Source organism: Podarcis cretensis (genome assembly GCF_951804945.1).
Source record: "Podarcis cretensis genome assembly, chromosome: 12".
Taxonomy (NCBI): Eukaryota; Metazoa; Chordata; class Lepidosauria; order Squamata; family Lacertidae; genus Podarcis; species Podarcis cretensis.
In genome coordinates, this window is record NC_137181.1 from 54455698 (window position 1) to 54474373 (window position 18676).

An 18676-nucleotide genomic window follows, 5' to 3' on the forward strand; every position below is an offset into this window, starting at 1 on the left:
TTTTGGAGGGGGAAAAAGTGCGTCTTATAGGGCGAAAAATACGGTATTTAAATCTTGCTAGATAAATAAAGGTATTCTCTGCTGTTCAACACATATTGTTGACTTAGCACTGCCCCCTCTCATTCTTAACTTTAAGACATGTATGGGAAACCTGCCATCCCTGACCATTGGTCATACTGATGGGAGTCATAGTCCAGCACTGGGACTACCACAAGTTCCCCAATTCTGCTTTATGGTATCCCTAATAGCGCGGGTGGCGCTGTGGTTTAAACCACTGAGCCTCTTGGGCTTGCCGATCAGAAGGTCGGCGGTTCAAATCCCTGCGACGGGGTGAGCTCCCATTGCTCAGTCCCAGCTCCTGCCAACATAGCAGTTTGAAAGCACCCCAAAAAGTGCAAGTAGATAAATAGGTACCGCTCCGGCGGGAAGGTAAAAGGCGTTTTTGTGCGCTCCTCTGGTTTCGGTGCTCCGTTGCGCCAGAAGCAGCTTAGTCATGCTGGCCACATGACCCAGAAAAACTGGCTGCGGACAAACGCCGGCTCCCTCGGCTTCTAAAGCGAGTTGAGCACCGCAACCCCAGAGTAGTCTGCAGCTGGACTTAACTGTCAGGGGTCCATTACCTTTACCTTTTAATAGCGCAGACAAGAGGTGCTAGCAGCTAGTGCAATCTTCGGGATGTTTACTCTGGAGTTCAATGGGGCTGTCATTCCAGTAAGTGTGTTTAGGGTTGTAGCCTTGTAACAGCAAACATTTGCACAGTGAGCGACAACTTCCATTATGCTTATTTAAGATAAGTTTGTATTTTTCATGAAAAGTTTAGTTTATTAATGGTAGGAAATTGAGAATGGGAGCCTAGAACTACACTTTGTGCATCCTAAAATTGTAGAGGAAGAAAGCTTCTAAAGTCATCAAAACGATTGCTGAGAAATTTTACTTCTTTGGAGTGAAATAAAATTGCTTATGTACAGTTGTCTGCTTTGCAGAAAACTACGGTAGTTGTTGTTGTTTAGTCGTGTCCGACTCTTCGTGACCCCATGGACCAGACCACCCATGGTCAAACTCATGTTGGTAGCTTCGAGAACACTGCCCAACCATCTCGTCCTCTGTCGTCCCCTTCTCCTTGTGCCCTCAATCTTTCCCAACATCAGAATAGATAGGCCAGTGCAATCTCGTCGCCACCCCAACAGCACAGGGTTCCATAAGTGATGGGTGCTGTACCGATTGCAGATTTCACACAGACTTTTATTTTACATACAGCTTACACATCATGCTAAGTACGTACATAACTAGTTCCACATTGTCTATTCCATGTCAGCCATGACATGACATCTTCATGTTCTGGTTAAGACCTCCTTACAAGTCATCACTAGTACAACAAACTGACCTTGGATCAGAACAGCAACAGCAAACAATAAACAGATTACACACAAATATTAATCTTTAAAGTAAAACATACAGCTTCTTTATCCTTGGTTCTAGTCTGCATAGTCGTCATATTGGTGAAAGCGTTTCCCACTCTCTCTCTCTCTTTCCATACACACACACACACACGGTTGCTATATATATATGGTTGCCATATTTCAAACAGTAAAATCTGGACAGAAACTGGCAAAGTTGTTGAGCTTTTTTGGCAATATTGAATATGACTAAAGCAACAAGAATGCATATTTATACATTGAATCATCTAAAACAAGCATGGCCAAACTAGGCTCTCCAGATGTTTAGGGACTACAATTCCCATCATCGCTGACCACTGGTCCTGTTAGCTAGGGATGATGGGAGTTGTAGTCCCAAAACATATGGAGGGCCAAGTTTGGTCATGCCTGATCTAAAACATTAACATCTTTTAATGATCATTGCGGGGCCCATTTCTTATTCTTATTAGCTGATTTGTTACTATTTGCACTAAACAGAGCCTGGTCCACAGTACAGTACAGTGGTGCCCCGCAAGACGAATGCCTCGCAAGACGGAAAACCCGCTAGACGAAAGGGTTTTCCGTTTTGGAGGCGCTTCGCAAAACGAATTTCCCTACGGGCTTGCTTCGCAAGACGAAAATGTCTTGCGAGTTCCTGCGGGTTCCCCCCCTTTTTTCTAAGCCACTAAGCTGCTTATCAGCTGATCCGCTAAGCCGCTAATAGCGCTGATCCGCTAAGCCGTCAATGGGCTTGCTTCGCAAGACGAAAAAACCGCTAGACGAAGAGACTCGCGGAACGGATTAATTTCGTCTTGCGAGGCATTCAATCAACAACCCTTTTCCCAACACTGCATTAGCTTTCCAAGAGCAAGTAAATATTCTCAGACATTGTCCAAAGCAAGGTCAGCCAATACTTTCATTACTTCCATTTCCTGGTGTTTACTATTCTAGAGACTTTTTAGTAACTTGGGGAGCAATAGAGAGGGGTACAAGACATTTTCCCCTTCACATTGCTATCCTACAGAGATAAATATTTGTGTTGGACTGATTTGGAATAGAAATAAAATTGAAATAGACTGTGTTGTCTCTGTCACTGAGATGTATTTCTTGTATCTATAGTTTGGATGCCAAAGCTACCAGCATCCAGGTAACAGTGAAGGATGGCGGTTTGAAACTAATTCAAATCCAAGATAACGGTTGTGGAATTAGGGTAAGTAAACCTAATTGTCTTTCTAGAATGTAGTCCTTATTTAAAACAATACAAACAATATTTGAGATAATTCTGGCTCACATCTGTCTTCCTTCTGCAGAGAGAAGACTTGGATATTGTGTGTGAGAGATTCACCACAAGTAAATTACAAACTTTTGAGGACCTAGCCAGTATTTCTACATACGGGTTTAGAGGCGAGGTATGTTTTTGACTTAAGTTTTAGAATGTTTATCATAGTGCATAAGTTTTTTGCCATTTTCCCCATTTGCTCTCCTATTCCATCCAGGTTTATCAGTTCTGTAGAACACAGCTTGTCATCATTCAGTAATTATATATTTAAGTAACTTCAGGTGCACTGAAAGTTGGTTCAAATGTAATCAATGTGACTGTAATGCAGAACCATCCATAATGTGGCTGCAAGGGTTCACTTGAGAACTGCCATTTGGACCATATTGCACCAAACCTCTATCATAGGGATGGAAAGCCTGGTTTTAGGTAGACAGTAAAGACAATTATATTTAAATTGATTTGGGATTCTTCTTTTTTTGGATCCTGATGCTATGCTGTCCTCTGCAGCCCTAAATTGTTGTTTATATTCTTATAGCAACCTTGTATCAGGCATTGCTCAGGAATTCTAAGAATCAGTTTTAAAATCAGTTCAGTTGGAAAAGGTTCAGTCTGTCATTTTGAGTCTGATTGTGTCCAAATATAAGGATCTGTTCCTTGATCTCAGTAATCATCATGCAAAATCTCATTACATCTTATGAGGTATGCAAATGCATAGCAAACAAACAACTTTCAAAAATATATAGTAGATGAATTGGCTTTATGTTATGGGTTTTATCCTGTTTTCATTGTGTTGATTTTTTTTTTTTGTATGTTACTTTGTTAAAGTAGGCTGAATAAATAAAACATTTTATTTGAAGAGAATTTGTATCCAGCTGCATGCAGATCATTATAGTGAGGATTACAAATACAGATAATTAGTTGGGATATAATTACTATGCTATTACTGTGATTATTGAATGCTTATTTCGTACCAGTAAAGAACTATGTACCACCTTCAACATCTGCATGTTACTCAGTTTCTAAAACTTAGTTTTTTCTCTTCCAGGCACTGGCAAGTATAAGTCACGTTGCCCACGTTACTATAACATCTAAGACAGCTGATGGAAAGTGTGCCTACAGGTAGGTATATTCAAATATTTGTTTACTGCACTTATTCAGTGTTCAAATATAATAAACTTTTAGAAGATAAACAATGTCTCTAAAAACATTAAAAGAACAGGCAGGCAGAAGGCTTCTTATTGTTTAAGAATAGAAACAAGAGAGAAATCAGCATTGTGCAATACATCACTTAGCCACAGGAGGTCACTCATTGCACCATTGATGCAAACAAAACCCTTTTTTAATGAGCATCAAGGATAAGCAGAATTTTTCTGTTGCTGTTTGTAGAAATCATTTTAAAGATTTGTTATACACTGCATTCCTCATCCAGTGTAGATTATACGCAATTACAGGTTATAGCCATTGTATTCCCTCTCAATAGAATGTACAAATGTAGCAAAATCCCTAGAAAAGTTAAAGGTACTCTTTAAGTAACAGGAATCTGCTTTGCCTTATAGTGAGACAAGATGGATTAAGCAATAACATGTTATGCAATCTGATGCTATGTGTGTTATTTCCCACACTAGTCAACAGTTGTTGTTGTTGTTGTTTCGTCGTTTAGTCGTGTCCGACTCTTCGTGACCCCATGGACCAGAGCACGCCAGGCACTTCTGTCTTCCACTGTCTTCCGCAGTTTGGTCAGACTCATGTTTGTAGCTTCTAGAACACTGTCCAACCATCTCGTCCTCTGTCGTCCCCTTCTCCTTGTGCCCTCAATCTTTCCCAATATCAGGGTCTTTTCCAGGGAGTCGAGTCTTCTCATGAGGTGGCCAAAGTATTGGAGCCTCAGCTTCAGGATCTGTCCTTCCAGTGAGCACTCAGGGCTAATTTCCTTAAGAATGGATGCGTTTGATCTTCTTGCAGTCCATGGGACTCTCAAGAGTCTCCTCCAGCACCATAATTCAAAAGCATCAATTCTTCGACGATCAGCCTTCTTTATGGTCCAGCTCTCACTTCCATACATCACAACTGGGAAAACCATGGCTTTAACTATACAGACCTTTGTTGGCAAGGTGATGTCTCTGCTTTTTAAGACGCTGTCTAGGTTTGCCATTGCCTTTCTCCCAAGGAGCAGGCGTCTTTTAATTTCGTGACTGCTGTCACCATCTGCAGTGATCATGGAACCCAAGAAAGTAAAATCTCTCACTGCCTCCATTTCTTCCCCTTCTATTTGCCAGGAGGTGATGGGCCCAGTGGCCATGATCTTCGTTTTTTTTTATGTTCAGCTTCAGACCATATTTTGCGCTCTCCTCTTTCACCCTCATTAAAAGGTTCTTTAATTCCTCCTCACTTTCTGCCATCAAGGTTGTGTCATCTGCATATCTGAGCTTGTTGATATTTCTTCCGGCAATCTTAATTCCGGCTTCGGATTCATCCAGCCCAGCCTTTCACATGATGATTTCTGCATATAAGTTAAATAAGCAGGGAGACAATATGCAGCCTTGTTGTACTCCTTTCCCAATTTTGAACCAATCAGTTGTTCCATATCCAGTTCTAACTGTAGCTTCTTGTCCCACATAGAGATTTCTCAGGAGACAGATGAGGTGATCAGGCACTCCCATTTCTTTAAGAACTTGCCATAGTTTGCTGTGGTCGACACAGTCAAAGGCTTTTGCATAGTCAATGAAGCAAAAGTGGTAAGCTCTAAATGCAGAGACTGTGTGTGTGTAAATTCATCTCATTTAGAAAGGAAGTCTAATGACATTTTTGGGGGGTGGCTCAAGTGCATAAATAATAAAACAAAATTTGAATACAGTATCACCACTCAGAGCTACAAAACTGGTAGAGGATCTGCTTTGCTTGTAGAAGGTCCCAGGTTCAAATCCTGGCATCTCTAGGTGAGGCTGGAAAGGCTTCCTGTCTAAAACGTTGGAGAGTCACCACCGCTCAGTGTAGACAATACTGAAATAGATGTACCAGTGACAGATTCTGTGTTTACTTCACTTTTAATGCCATAGAAATTGATGAAAACAAGTGGTGGTGATAGTTTAATGTCTCTTTCTAAAGCACTGCTGGCTTGAAATAATCCTTTGTGGACCAATCTGATAACTGATTGAAATAGTTAACCATTTGTTTTGCTTTGTTTTTAGGGCAAACTACTCTGATGGAAAATTGAAGGCTGCCCCCAAACCTTGTGCTGGAAACCAGGGAACTCAAATCACAGTGGGTTACTTGCTTTTTGAAATTTTTGCAGCACTGGAGCAGATGCATTCCTAGTTAATCTTAAACCCTGAAGCAGGAGACCTGTGTATTCTTTTGCGGAACTTTGTGGCACTAACATTATCTTGCTCAGTTGGTTAGAGTGTAGCGCTGATAATGCCAAGGTAGCAGGTTCAATCCCCACACAGGACAGCTGCATATTTCTGCATTGCAGGATGTTAGAATAGATGATCCTCAGGATCCCTTCCAACACTACAATTCTATGATTCTTGGAATAGCCTTATTCATTATATGTGCATATTTGAGTACATTAAAAACTGGAATATTACTATTTGTATTTATCTTACTTACACATACCTCTTGCATAAAACACTAATTATTTACTTCTTTTAAAGCAGAACATTTGCTTTGTAGCATCTTGCTAGACACCACAGTGCAACCATATGCAGTTATAATAATAGTGATACTGAGGGTTCACTAATGGAACAAGTTTGAAGTGCATTTAATACAGGCAACTTCAATTTGCACATGTGTGTTGCCCATGTTGATGCTTTATTTGGGCTTCAACAATCACCTTTTAACTTTACTGAAATATATTGGAGGAACTCTTCACAAGTGGTGTTTAGAAATGTATTTATATTTCCAGATAATTGTACTTTTTATCAAGTGGGCAGGCAAGAGAGAAAAACATGTTTTAATTAAAATTCTGCTTTTCCTCCAAGGAGCTTATGGTGGTTTGTGTGGTTCTCCCTCTCCCCATTTTACCCCCATAACCTGTGAGGTAGATTAGGCTGGGAGGCACTAATTTGCTCAAAGTCACTTAGAAAGCTTCATGGCAGAGTAGGGGCTTGGGCCCTGGTCTCATTGGTCCTAGTCCAGCACTCTTAACCTTATGGCTCCCATAATTTTGTAGCATTATAATTAAAATGGATTTGAATTTATCATGCTTGTAATTTGCATGGGAGAGCATTATTGACCAGAGCATTTGAATTAAAAATAGGGCTTTCCGGTTTGTTAATATTCAGGTGTTCTCCTCATTCATGATAATGTGATAAAAAAATCCTTCATTTAGAACTGGGCAGCTGCAGGGAACAGACTTGTGAGGGCTCCTTCTCCCATCTGTCACAAAGTCAACACTGTGAGCTGACAACGGAAAACATATGTGAAGTGGTGCAAGCAAACCGTGTGCACGCCCCATGTACTTGGATGCAATTTTCTTTCCTTCTGCCAGCACAAAAGGGCATTGCAGAGTGATCCATGTTTCTGTTTTGAGTTTGCTTTAAACTGCCTGTTTGCTTCTCTCTGCAGGTTGAGGATCTATTTTACAATGTAACCACTAGGAGAAAAGCTTTAAACAAACCTAGTGAAGAATATGCAAAAATTCTGGAAGTTGTTAGCAGGTAAATCCATTTTAAAAAGGAGCAGAAGCTCCACCTCCAGCTGCAAACCTTGTTTTATGTTAGATTTGGGCATTTTTCTCCTTCTAGCCAGTAATGACATCTTTGATAAATTAGGAACTCAGAATAGCAAGAGGGATGCCTTTTTACTGATGTCAGTATACTGACACAAATACAACCTGACAATCTTTTAGACTTGAGAAGAATCTACTGAAGCCAGTTTCACATTCACATAGCATTTGTGCTCTCTAACATTCACATGACAGTTGCAAAAGGCCTCCAGATTTGTTTGTGCGCAAATGTCTGAAAGAGACGGAAAGAAAGTACAAATTCCATTGTACTTAGCAGCATGATGAGGTTCTTCTGCTCCCAGGGTTGTAAATCCAACAAAAGAAGAAAGCCAAGAGGGCCTTTGCCAAGATGGAAATGTGTGGCTTGGTCTTTTTGTTCTGAGTCATATAACTGACAGCAAATGATTTAGTATTCCCAAGACAGATCTTGGTTAATTTTAGATGTTACCAGAGCTTTGTGTCTGCGTCCCAACTCCTCCTCTCCCCCCCCCCCCAGTAATGTGTGATAAAATCAAATGTGTGCTGTGGCATAATCACACTCAGAGTTTGTTCTGCTGGTTCTAGAGGTATGGAAACTGTTATGTCATGGTAGCCTAATTGTTTTACCACACCTTCACCAGGGGAGGGAAGAGGAGGTGGTTACACAGAAAATATGGAAGCCACATGACTGCCACTGACTAACTAAAAAAGGCATGTTCAGGTGTGAGAAAGCATAGTGAGCGAATGTAAGTAAAAGCCCCCTCCCCCAGAGGGGTATATAGCAGACAGGGTGATGTTGCATGTGCACTCCGCCTCTTGTCCATGGATCCAGTGTTTGTGTGTTTAGGCAGATGCTTGAACAACCCTTATGAAATCAAATGCTGGTTTCTCTTGACTTGAAATGCTAAGAAGTTCAGCTAGTTTCCATACACTTCACCATCACTTCATAAAGTGTATGCTAAAAAAAAAATTGTCATTCACAGGACAGGGTCTTGTCAGTAGCCATAGTTACAAAACTCTGTTCAACACCTTTCAATAGGACTTAAAGAACTGTATTTTCACTGCTTTTAATGGCTAAGGCTGTGGCTGGCCTTGTGCATGCATTTGCTTATATTAGTTCATGCTGGCTTTAATGATATTTTGTACTGTTTTGAAATGTTGTTTTAACTTGGCTTTCAAGTTGAATTGTGGTTTATTTGGGAATATTGTAGACTGAATTCAGAAACTGCTGGAAAAACAGTCTATAAAATTAATTAATTAAACAAGTAATTAAGTAATCAATCAATTAATTAATTAATTAATTAAGGCTTGTGTATTTTCTCTTCCCAGGTATGCTATTCATAACTCTGGCATCAGTTTTTCAGTTAAAAAGGTGAGTAAACTTTTGCTTCTTCAGTATTGCTAAATAGTGGTTATGGTAATATTACAGTGTCCAAACCATATTCCTTTATATATTTATTTTTCTAAAAAAATATGTAGCATGGTCAGTTAAAGAAATGCAGCTCAACCTAGTTATAGTTTTAAACATAAAGGGTGGTATTAAATGCTAGCCTTACTCAGAGTAGACCCGTTGATTGTTAATGGATATGACTAACTTAGGTCCATTAATTTCTATGGGTCTGCTCTGTGTAGCACTTTGTTGAATGCAACCCAAAATTTAGAAATTCAGATACAGGCAATGACCAAATCCAAAAAACACATGATCACGCATGTGTGCACAGCACCAGACCTGGAAGTGACCAAAAACTTCACAAAACAAGTCATTAAAAGGGCAGAATTGGGGCATGGCGGGACATAACATGGCAGGTTGCACTTATATGCACTCCACCAACACACGCAGGGGCCGGGAATGGAACCCCCATGTGAAACGGTCATTAACTGTATTCTGTGGTGATGACAAAGTTACCTGAGGGCTTTTTTTTAAGCTATGAAATTCCTTATTTCAAACATAACTATTAGAATTCTTAAGGCTACACAATTTTGCACACTTACCTGGGATTAAGCTCCGCTGAATACAGTGAGTGATTCTGGTAAATTAATTGGCAATCAATATACAGTGGTACCTTGGTGTGATGGGTTTGTTGAGCCCTTCGCAATAAATCACTCTGCTCAATCAGACATGTATTTACAGTCTTTATTATACATTATTTACAAGGTACAGAGCATCGCTTCAAGCGTCCGAATCATCCGTAGCAGATCCCGGGGAGTGGGAACTTCCTGCTCCTCCAGCAAAGCAGCTTGGGCAATCCCAACGCCTCCGTTGTTCCTGGTGTTTTAACCCCTTCCTGTCCTGAGCTGACGGAACTGGTCTTCCCTCTCCCTCTGTGCCTGAGCTGGTAGATAGGTGCTTCTGCTCGCTAACATCAGGGAGCCTTGCCTCCACCTGAGTGGCTTCCCCTTGCTCTCCACCCTCTTTCAGTGCTGCCTCTTCTACCGGCCCCTCTCTCTCCCCCTTCTTCAACTCCGGAGCCTTCCCTGCCAACTCCGTGACACTTAGTTTACAAACTTAATCTGTTCTAGAAGTCCGTTCTTAAACCAAAGCATTCTTTAACCAAGGCGTGCTTTCCCATAGCAGCGGGGGACTCAATTTACAAATGGAACACACTGAACAGGAGCAGAAGATGTTCTGCTTCCAAGGCAAAGTTCACAAACCAAAACACCTACTTCTGGGTTTACAGTGTTATTAATCCAAGTTGTTCATAAACTAAGCTGTTCTTAAACTAAGGTACCACTGTATATATTTAATAAACCAACAAAACAAAAACAGTAAAACACCCTAACTTTGGATTGTTTAGTTTAAGTAGCAATACAGATGAGATCAGACCCTTTCAAAAGTTGAGGGGTTTTTTTTTGACAAAGTAAAACAAATGGCAATTTTATACTGAAGGCTGTCTTGGAGACCAGAGGGAATAGAGGGAGGAGTGATGCTGCAGCTAGCCCCAGCTTGCTGGAAGAAAAGTTGTTGGGGCGGGGGGAGAATTGCAGTTAAAAATTGAAAAGCTGACAAGATGGATAGTTACACCTTTTTTTCCTTTTATGAGCTATCCAAACATGGCAGGGTGCAGGAATCCTTGGGGGAAATCCAAAATGAAGGCCTGAAGAGAATTATTTCCTCCGCTGTGGCAGATTTTACAAATCATGCTACATGGGAGTACAGAAAAAGGGCATTCAAAGCTGGAGTTTCAGACAAAATCAGGCAACATTTATCTAAGCAAGCCAGAGTGTCTGACTGCAAAACTAACAAAGGACACACTCAGAGGACTGTAGGGAGAGTTGTTGAGCTCAGTGGTTCAGAGGTAGTTATAACCTTGGATTACAAGACAAAAAGAATGCATGGTCCTGGATGGCACAAAAGAAAGTCGGTTGTCTTGTTCCTGCTTAGTAAAAGAAGTCTAGTTTTTAGGTAGTGTTGAAAGTACTACTTTTGAAGGACACAAGTCGTAGGCTCTCCAAAGGCTTCTTTCTCTCACTGAGGCTTTCATTAGGTTGGACCAAAGGGATGCCTTGTGTCAATGCTTTTCCTTGTCCATTTCATTTGCGGTTTGGCTGGGAACTTCAGGTGCGCTATCTCCTGGTTTGTTAGATCCTTAATATCTCTCCCCCCACAAAAAACCCCAAACCTTACCAGTTCTCCTTCCTAGACAGAATGGCCTTTTGAACCCAGGTTCTTATGAGGAGATGCACAACAAGATGGCAAAATGTTGTTCACTGGCAGTACAATGCAACTGTTTTGATAAATCCAATTTGTTTTGGTAAATGTAAATTTCCATTCAACATGCCTTTAGGTTGCCTAAATATCTTCATATAATACATCAGAAACATTAGTAAATGCAAATCTAAATATTCTCTTTTTAGCAAGGTGATACAGTAGCAGATGTTAGAACACTGTTGAATGCTACAACCGTTGACAATATCCGCTCCGTCTTTGGAAATGCTGTTAGCAGGTACACTGATCTCAAAATTCAATTTAACTTAAGAATAAACCTCAAACACTTTATAATAGTAGCAGACAAAACCCCTCTGATTATGACAACAGTTGTCTTGACATTAAATGCTGTGGGATACATTTAAGAGTACATTTTAACAGGCCCAGGAAAATTTCATATGGAAACAGCTCTAGCGTACATTGATTTTTCAGTATACTTCCTAAAGAAGATTGAGGAAAGCATCATCAAGAAAATCTAGAATTTGACACAGGGCAGCAGGAGGAGAGGGAAATGAAGACATAGTAAATGGTGAAGAATACAGTGGTGCCCCGCAAGACAAACGCCTCGCAAGACGGAAAACCCGCTAGACGAAAGGGTTTTCCGTTTTGGAGGCGCTTCACAAAACGAATTTCCCTATGGGCTTGCTTCGCAAGACGAAAATGTCTTGCGAGTTCCTGCAGGGTTTTCCCCCTTTTTTCCCCCTTTTCCTAAGCCCTAAGCCGCTTATCAGCTGATCCGCTGATAAGCCGCTTATCAGCTGATCCGCTAAAAACCGCTAAACCGCTAATAGCGCTAATCCGCTAAGCTGTCAATGGGCTTGCTTCGCAAGACGAAAAAACCGCTATACAAAGAGCCTCACGGAACGGATTAATTTCGTCTTGCGAGGCACCACTGTATGTTGTTATTTCAGATTGGCCTACCTACTTAGAATCGTAGAATCTTAGAATGGTAAAGTTGGAAGTGACTGAGGGGCATCTTGTCCAACCCTCTGCAATGCTGGAATCTCAGCTAGATCATACATGACAAATTGCCATTCAACCTCAGCTTAAAAACCTCCAAGGAAGGAGGGTCCACTACCTATCATGGGAAGTCTGTTCCACTGTTGAACAGCTCTTACTATCACAAAGTTCTTCCTGATATATAGTCTGAATCTGCTTTTTTGTTACTTAAATCTATTGGCTCAGGTCCTAGCCTCCGGAGCAGGAGAGAAAAAGTTTGCTCCATGTGACAGCCCTTTAGATATCTGAAGCTGGCTATCATATCTCCTCTAAGTCACTACTTTACCAGGCTAAATATACCCAACTGTTCCTCATGAGGGTTGGTTTCCAGACCCTTTAGCATCCCCCCAGTTCCTTCATCCAAGTCATTAATAAAGATACTGAACAACAACAGGCCTAGGTCAGAATCCTGCAGCACCCCATTTGTCACTTTTCCCCCAGAATGATGATGAACCGTTAGTGAGCATTCTTTGGGTTCAGCCAGTCAACCAGCTACAAATTCACCTGACCACTATCTGGTCCAGTACACATTTTATCAACTTCTCTGCAAGATTATTATGGGGGACTTTTGTCAAAAGCCTTATTAAATTCAAGGCACACTACATTCACAGCATTCCCCTGATCCATCAAGCTTGTAACTCTATCCAAAAAGAGAGAGAGAGAGATCTGTCTGGCAAGAGTTGTTTTTGGAGAAACCCATACTTGTTCTTAGTAATCACAGCATCTTTAAGGATAGTCTACTTAACAGTAAATGTAACAGCTTAGTATTGAGGCCAGGGGGCTGCGTCAAGGACTTCACAGAAAAAAGACAGCGTTTTAAAGGTTTTTGAACCAAATTGGAAAGATAGTGATTTGAATAATTAAATATCTCTTAAACCACTGCTGAAACAGGCCTCTCAATGCATTTTCAGTTGTATTTGTAGAAAGAGCCTCTCTCCTGTCATTACTCAGACAACATAGAGCAAATCAGCAGAACTGTTTGCTGCCTGTTCTTTAGGATTCCTGCCAACACTGGCATAAAGGTCAGTGTGAGACTTTCTAAATTTAGAAATGACAGTTACAGTAGTAGGGCTGAACAGTCAATACTTCTGCCATGCTGGCAAAAGCAGTACTGAACAGAAGACATTGCTTTTCTAATGAAAACTATGCAGAATGGCTTGTTCATTGCTGAGTTCTGTTTACACAGCTGTAAATCACCCTCCCTTTTCTGTACAAAACATCTTGATCTGACCTTTGGTTACTTAAAGAATGTGGGTGAAGGCACCTGTAGTAAAAGTTAATGTTAAATCATTTCTAGGCTATGTTGGATAAAGTTGTCTTAGAAGGGAGAGAAAATCACTTGTTCAATATATTAGCGAAGCTGCCCTTGAACTACTGTTCCTTCTTTGTCAACATGGTGTTTAGATGTTTAATTACAAGAATAGGCCTCATTCAGATGACAATCTATAACACCATTCCCCAACCTAGTGCTTTCCAAATGTTTGTAGGACTGCCACTCCCAAGTGCTGGCTGGTGCTGATGGGAATTAGAGTCCAACATCTGGGGGTACCGGATTGGCAAAGGCTGATCTACAGCATGATTTGTTTAACTGGTTTGTTAACCATGGTTAAAATAAATCACAGTTCCCTGGCTTTGTATTTAACAGTCAGTGGATATTATATGTATTTGCAAAGTAAGGGGGTGGGGAGCAGAGAGCTTGCTAAGCCTTATGCTTAGTTTAGACCATCATCTGAGCCACGCCTTAGAATGTGCCCCTATAAAAGGTAGAGGCGAATCTGGCCACTCTCCATAAATGACAGTAAAAGGAGAAAAGTAAGTCTGATGAAACACTACTGAGGTGGGACAAATGGCTACCATCAAAGAGGCAATATATATTGGTATTAATTTATTTTGTGTACAATGAAATCTTACTCATTCCTGTGTTTGGGCCATTGTAACGACACAGTCTCTAATTAAGAGTAATTTGACAAACTATATGATGAATTTACTTAAATACAGATATTTATCTCTGTGGCATTCTGAAATTTGAATATGGAAGAGAGCAGGCCTTTGTACCCATAATTGGGAGTAAGTTCCAGTGAAGTGGGTCTGGCTTTTGAGTCAACATGTATAGATTTGCCCTATGAAAGACATAAAATAGCTTTAAGTATGTTCTATTGCTCCCTAATTTTTTTGTCAGATTAGAGTTACTGAATAAATACATGGATATGAAATTTATGAAGATTAGATTGTGTCCTAGAGAAATAGTTTCTAAGAATACAGAAGGGGGAATTAATTACTTTTTAATTTTATCCAGAGAATTGATTGAAGTGGGCTGTGAAGATGCAACATTGGCTTTTAAAATGAAGGGTTACGTAACCAATGCAAACTATTCAGTAAAGAAATGCATCTTCTTGCTTTTCATAAACCGTAAGTACCAAAGTACACATTTCTCTGTGTTCTAGGGCATTAGATGGGGTTGGATTAGATGATTCTTGGGGTTCCTTATAATTCTATGAATCTATGAAATTTTCTGTAGCCTTAACAAGGTAACACTCTCTATTAAACAATGGTGGTGAGCAGTGCTTAGCAGTGCTGACAGTGAAGTGCTGTCTAGAGAAAGAAAGGGTTGCTTTTGTCTCCTGGCTTTATTTCTTGATTTTATTATGTGTTTTAAAGGGTCGGGGGACGCAGGTGGCGCTGTGGGTTAAAGCCTCAGCGCCTAGGGCTTGCCGATCGAAAGGTCGGCGGTTCGAATCCCTGTGGCGGGGTGCGCTCCCGCTGCTCGGTCCCAGCGCCTGCCAACCTAGCAGTTCGAAAGCACCTCCGGGTGCAAGTAGATAAATAGGGACCGCTTACCAGCGGGAAGGTAAACGGCGTTTCCGTGTGTGGCTCTGGCTCTGGCTCTGGCCACGTGACCCGGAAGTGTCTCCGGACAGCGCTGGCCCCTGGCCTCTTAAGTGAGATGGGCGCACAACCCCAGAGTCTGTCAAGACTGGCCCGTACGGGCAGGGGTACCTTTACCTTTTACCTTTTTTAAAGGGTCAGGGATTATTCCCTAAACTCCCAAATTTTGCTGTTTTAATGTATTGTGCATATTAGTCACATTTGCTCTGCTTTGATAGTAAGGGTCATTTCAGACAGAGGAGTTTTTAAGGGTCAGCCAAGCAGAATTAGCATGCCAGGCATTTCCAAGCCACATGGAAGCTGCGCTTTTGCAGCAAGAACGGCTGCTGCTGCTGTCCCAGTGCATCAGGTTCAGCTCAGATGGAAACAGTGAGACTAACCATTTGATGCTGCCAAACTCCTGTACTAAACAATACTGTTTCTTGAGGTGGTGGTAATTTTGTTTCCCCTCTGGTGCCCAACAGCTAGGGCACACTGCCATCTGGAAGCCCACTCACTTTCTTTGTCAGAATTTACGGTGTTTGTCCACTGTATTTGTAAGAAACTGGGACTGGCAAAGCTGAGAAACAGTGGCCTGTTTCAGACAGGGTGTTATAGTGGGGTAGGAAACTGGAGTGGGGAGATCACATATGGGAACGAATGCTCTCTTTTGGTTTCAGATAGTTCATTAAAAAGCCTAGGCTCCAAGGAAGCTTAGTTTGGTCAGAATCAAGTATATACTTCAGAGTTAATGCCAAATACATAACTTCTGGTAAATGAGCCACCATAGTTGGTAGAGGGCCATGAAAATATGCGTCCTGGGCTTTTTAGACTCATCTACCCAAGAGGTGCATTGGTTGTCAGATCTGAAATATATTTGCCTTATTTACAGTTCTCCTACCCCTGATATAATTTAATATACCATATTTGAGACTGAGTTCACACATAACTGCAAACTGACTTGCCAAAAACAGAAGGAAGAAACAATTAAGTTGAGTATAGGACTGCTGTACTCAAGGTCTTTGAAAGAAATATAAGCCCCTGTTTGACTTTCTTAACTTTCTACTTGATACAAACAAGTAGACCTAAAATATTGCACCTCTCAGTGCTCCAGCTTTGTCTTCCAATGTAGGTATCCTACTTGGTTAGGGCAGGGCGGTTAATCCATTCTTTACACTTTCACTAGATAATCCTTTGCAGTACAGACATTAGCTGTTAATCCAGAGAAAGTGAAGTGCATTTAAGTGTCATTGAAATAATCGGTTCTAAGGCAATGTTTTTATTTGTAAAGTAAACATATGCATGGGAAGGTTATTTAGGATCAGGGTGTGGCATTGCATCTGGTGGTCATGAACATGCAAAATTGCAGATACATTCTGAGGACTGTTGATGATAAAGTAACATTTGCCTTTTAAATTGTTACCATATATTTCCAGTTGGTTATATAAATAAAAAAGTGAAGGTCTAGACTGATCAGAGATGGCTGTAAAAGTTGTATTATACAGAAAGTAATGTATACTACTTACCTGTCTCCCCTGATTTTTATGTTTTTCCTCCCTAGATCGACTGGTTGAGTCAAATGCTTTGCGAAAAGCAATAGAAACTGTATATGCGGCTTATTTACCTAAAAATACACATCCATTTTTATACATAAGGTAAAAAAAAATTTCTATGTAGGGTCATGTGACCAGGAAAAAGATAAAAATGCATTTAGGCTTCAATCATATGCACACAGGGAGTAAGCCCCACTAAACACAGTGGGCCTCACTTTTGAGTAAAAATGGGCAAGATTTTGTTTAACCTCAGTTAAACAAAATTAGCCTTTCTAAGCAGTGATTGCTATCATTTGTTTTTATTAAAAACCAAGTACAAATCTAGAGTTAAGAGCAATGAAAACAGTGGATGCAGTTTATTATTACCCTAACATGCATGTACGTCAAAAATATTCCTAATGTTATTGCAGTATGAGTACTAATTCATATTTTAGTTTTTTTTAATTTCCAGGTGATACAAAAGCTAAATAATCATCAGCTCAATAATAAATAAGAGGCTTGAAATGTTATTTCTCTGCAGTTTTAAAAACTCAAAAGCACTATAAACAAGGATCCAATCTCTGAGAAACACAGAGCACCCTAAACTCTGTGGCTGTGGCACCGTGACATTAACATATGAGAGTGCTGGAGGTGAAATAGTTAAACAGGTTACCCAATCAGAACCCAGAGGGGTGGAGTCAGAGGGACTATAAAACCAGCTCTGGAAGGGGTAAAGGGAGGAGTTTGGTGGGAGTTCGGTGGTTGGTTGGTGTGGGAGTGAATTGGGATAGAGTTTGTGTGTAGGTTGAGTTAGTGTAGCGAAATAAGCTGAGTCAGGAATAGTTAGGGGCTAGGAAAACAAGTAAATATCTGAGAGATGGTTTAGTGAGTGAGAGCAGGTAGCGGAAGTTATAGGTCTGGATAGGCACCCCATGATTGTAAGTGACCAATACCGTTTATGAAACCACACGCTTGTTAAACTGCAATAAATAAACAAAAGTTTATGTTCGAATTTAACCCTGACTGGACTCAGTATTGTACCAGGTAGGGCCTGGGTGGTGGGAGCGAGAAATAAAGTGGTGGCACAGGGATCAATAGATGGTGAAACGTCCGGGGACCCTGTGTGATCGCCACAGGCACCCACTCTATCAAGTCTGCTGAATTGCCGTTCTTTTGATTAACTTTGCATGGTGTTCTCAAAATGTCTTGCAGCCTAGAAATAAACCCTCAGAATGTGGATGTGAATGTGCATCCCACAAAGCATGAAGTTCATTTTCTGCATGAAGACAGCATCTTGGAGAGTGTACAGCAACACATAGAGAGCAAATTGTTGGGCTCTAACTCATCAAGGGTATATTTTACACAGGTGAGTGAATCTGAGCATGTCACCGAAAAGGAAAAGGCTAACCAGTCTGCTTTGTTGGTGGTTGCGAGAGTGAGTGCTCTGTATTCAGGATTTGGATTTGTTTTGTCCAATGAAATGTTTTGGATAAGCTAGACTTAACAATACAAAACATCATTTTTAGGTGTGTTCTTTAACATAGATTAGTGGTTTACACAAAAAAGGGTCCAAAGACAGACCAGTGCTGCACACAAACAGATAAAGTGGCCTCAGTTGAACCGACAGAAGTTTCATGCCAGGCAAATATTCAATATAATGGTGATGGGACATTTGAAAACCACTGATAAAGGGCATTAACATTATTCTATCTGACAGAAAGGGGATAATGGACAGAATCAATGTTAAGTAGCCAGTTGTGATTCACTTTATATGTGCAAATGGGATAAAGATTTCTGTATGCATTTGGTCTTCAACTAGAAAGCAGTACTCAGAATCATACAGTTGTAGATTTGCAAGGGACCCCAAAGGTCATCTAGGCCAATCCCCTGCAATGCTTTTGTTAGAGCCTCATCACTTGTAAAGAGCAGGCTGTTACGTTTGGCATAATCTGTAATGGCTACTCCACACAGGTAGAAATGTAAAGTATTGCACTTGGACAAAAAAAATGAGAGGCACAAATACAAGATGGGTGACACCTGGCTTGAGAGCAGTACATGTGAAAAGGATCTAGGAGTCTTGGTTGACCACAAACTTGACATGAGCCAACAGTGTGACGCGGCAGCTAAAAAAGCCAATGCAATTCTGGGCTGCATCAATAGGAGTATAGCATCTAG

General features: G+C 40.8%; 1 protein-coding gene across 3 annotated transcripts in view; it reads left to right on the forward strand.

The window, feature by feature from the left end:
- MLH1 (mutL homolog 1) overlaps window positions 1-18676 on the forward strand; it is a 32049-nt gene that overhangs the window by 2753 nt on the left and 10620 nt on the right. For 2 of the 3 annotated variants that reach the window (XR_013832104.1, XM_079947555.1), the window contains exons 2-11: window positions 2535-2625; window positions 2726-2824; window positions 3740-3813; window positions 5883-5955; window positions 7261-7352; window positions 8729-8771; window positions 11255-11343; window positions 14401-14513; window positions 16531-16624; window positions 17714-17867. Coding sequence is in view for 2 of the 3 variants with exons in the window: in XM_079947555.1 (XP_079803681.1) it covers window positions 2535-2625; window positions 2726-2824; window positions 3740-3813; window positions 5883-5955; window positions 7261-7352; window positions 8729-8771; window positions 11255-11343; window positions 14401-14513; window positions 16531-16624; window positions 17714-17867 (922 nt within the window). In the remaining variant the exon portion in view is untranslated. Of the gene's footprint in view, window positions 1-2534; window positions 2626-2725; window positions 2825-3739; window positions 3814-5882; window positions 5956-7260; window positions 7353-8728; window positions 8772-11254; window positions 11344-13027; window positions 13127-14400; window positions 14514-16530; window positions 16625-17713; window positions 17868-18676 lie in introns of those variants that run through there. The other variant, XM_079947556.1, reaches the window with a different exon arrangement.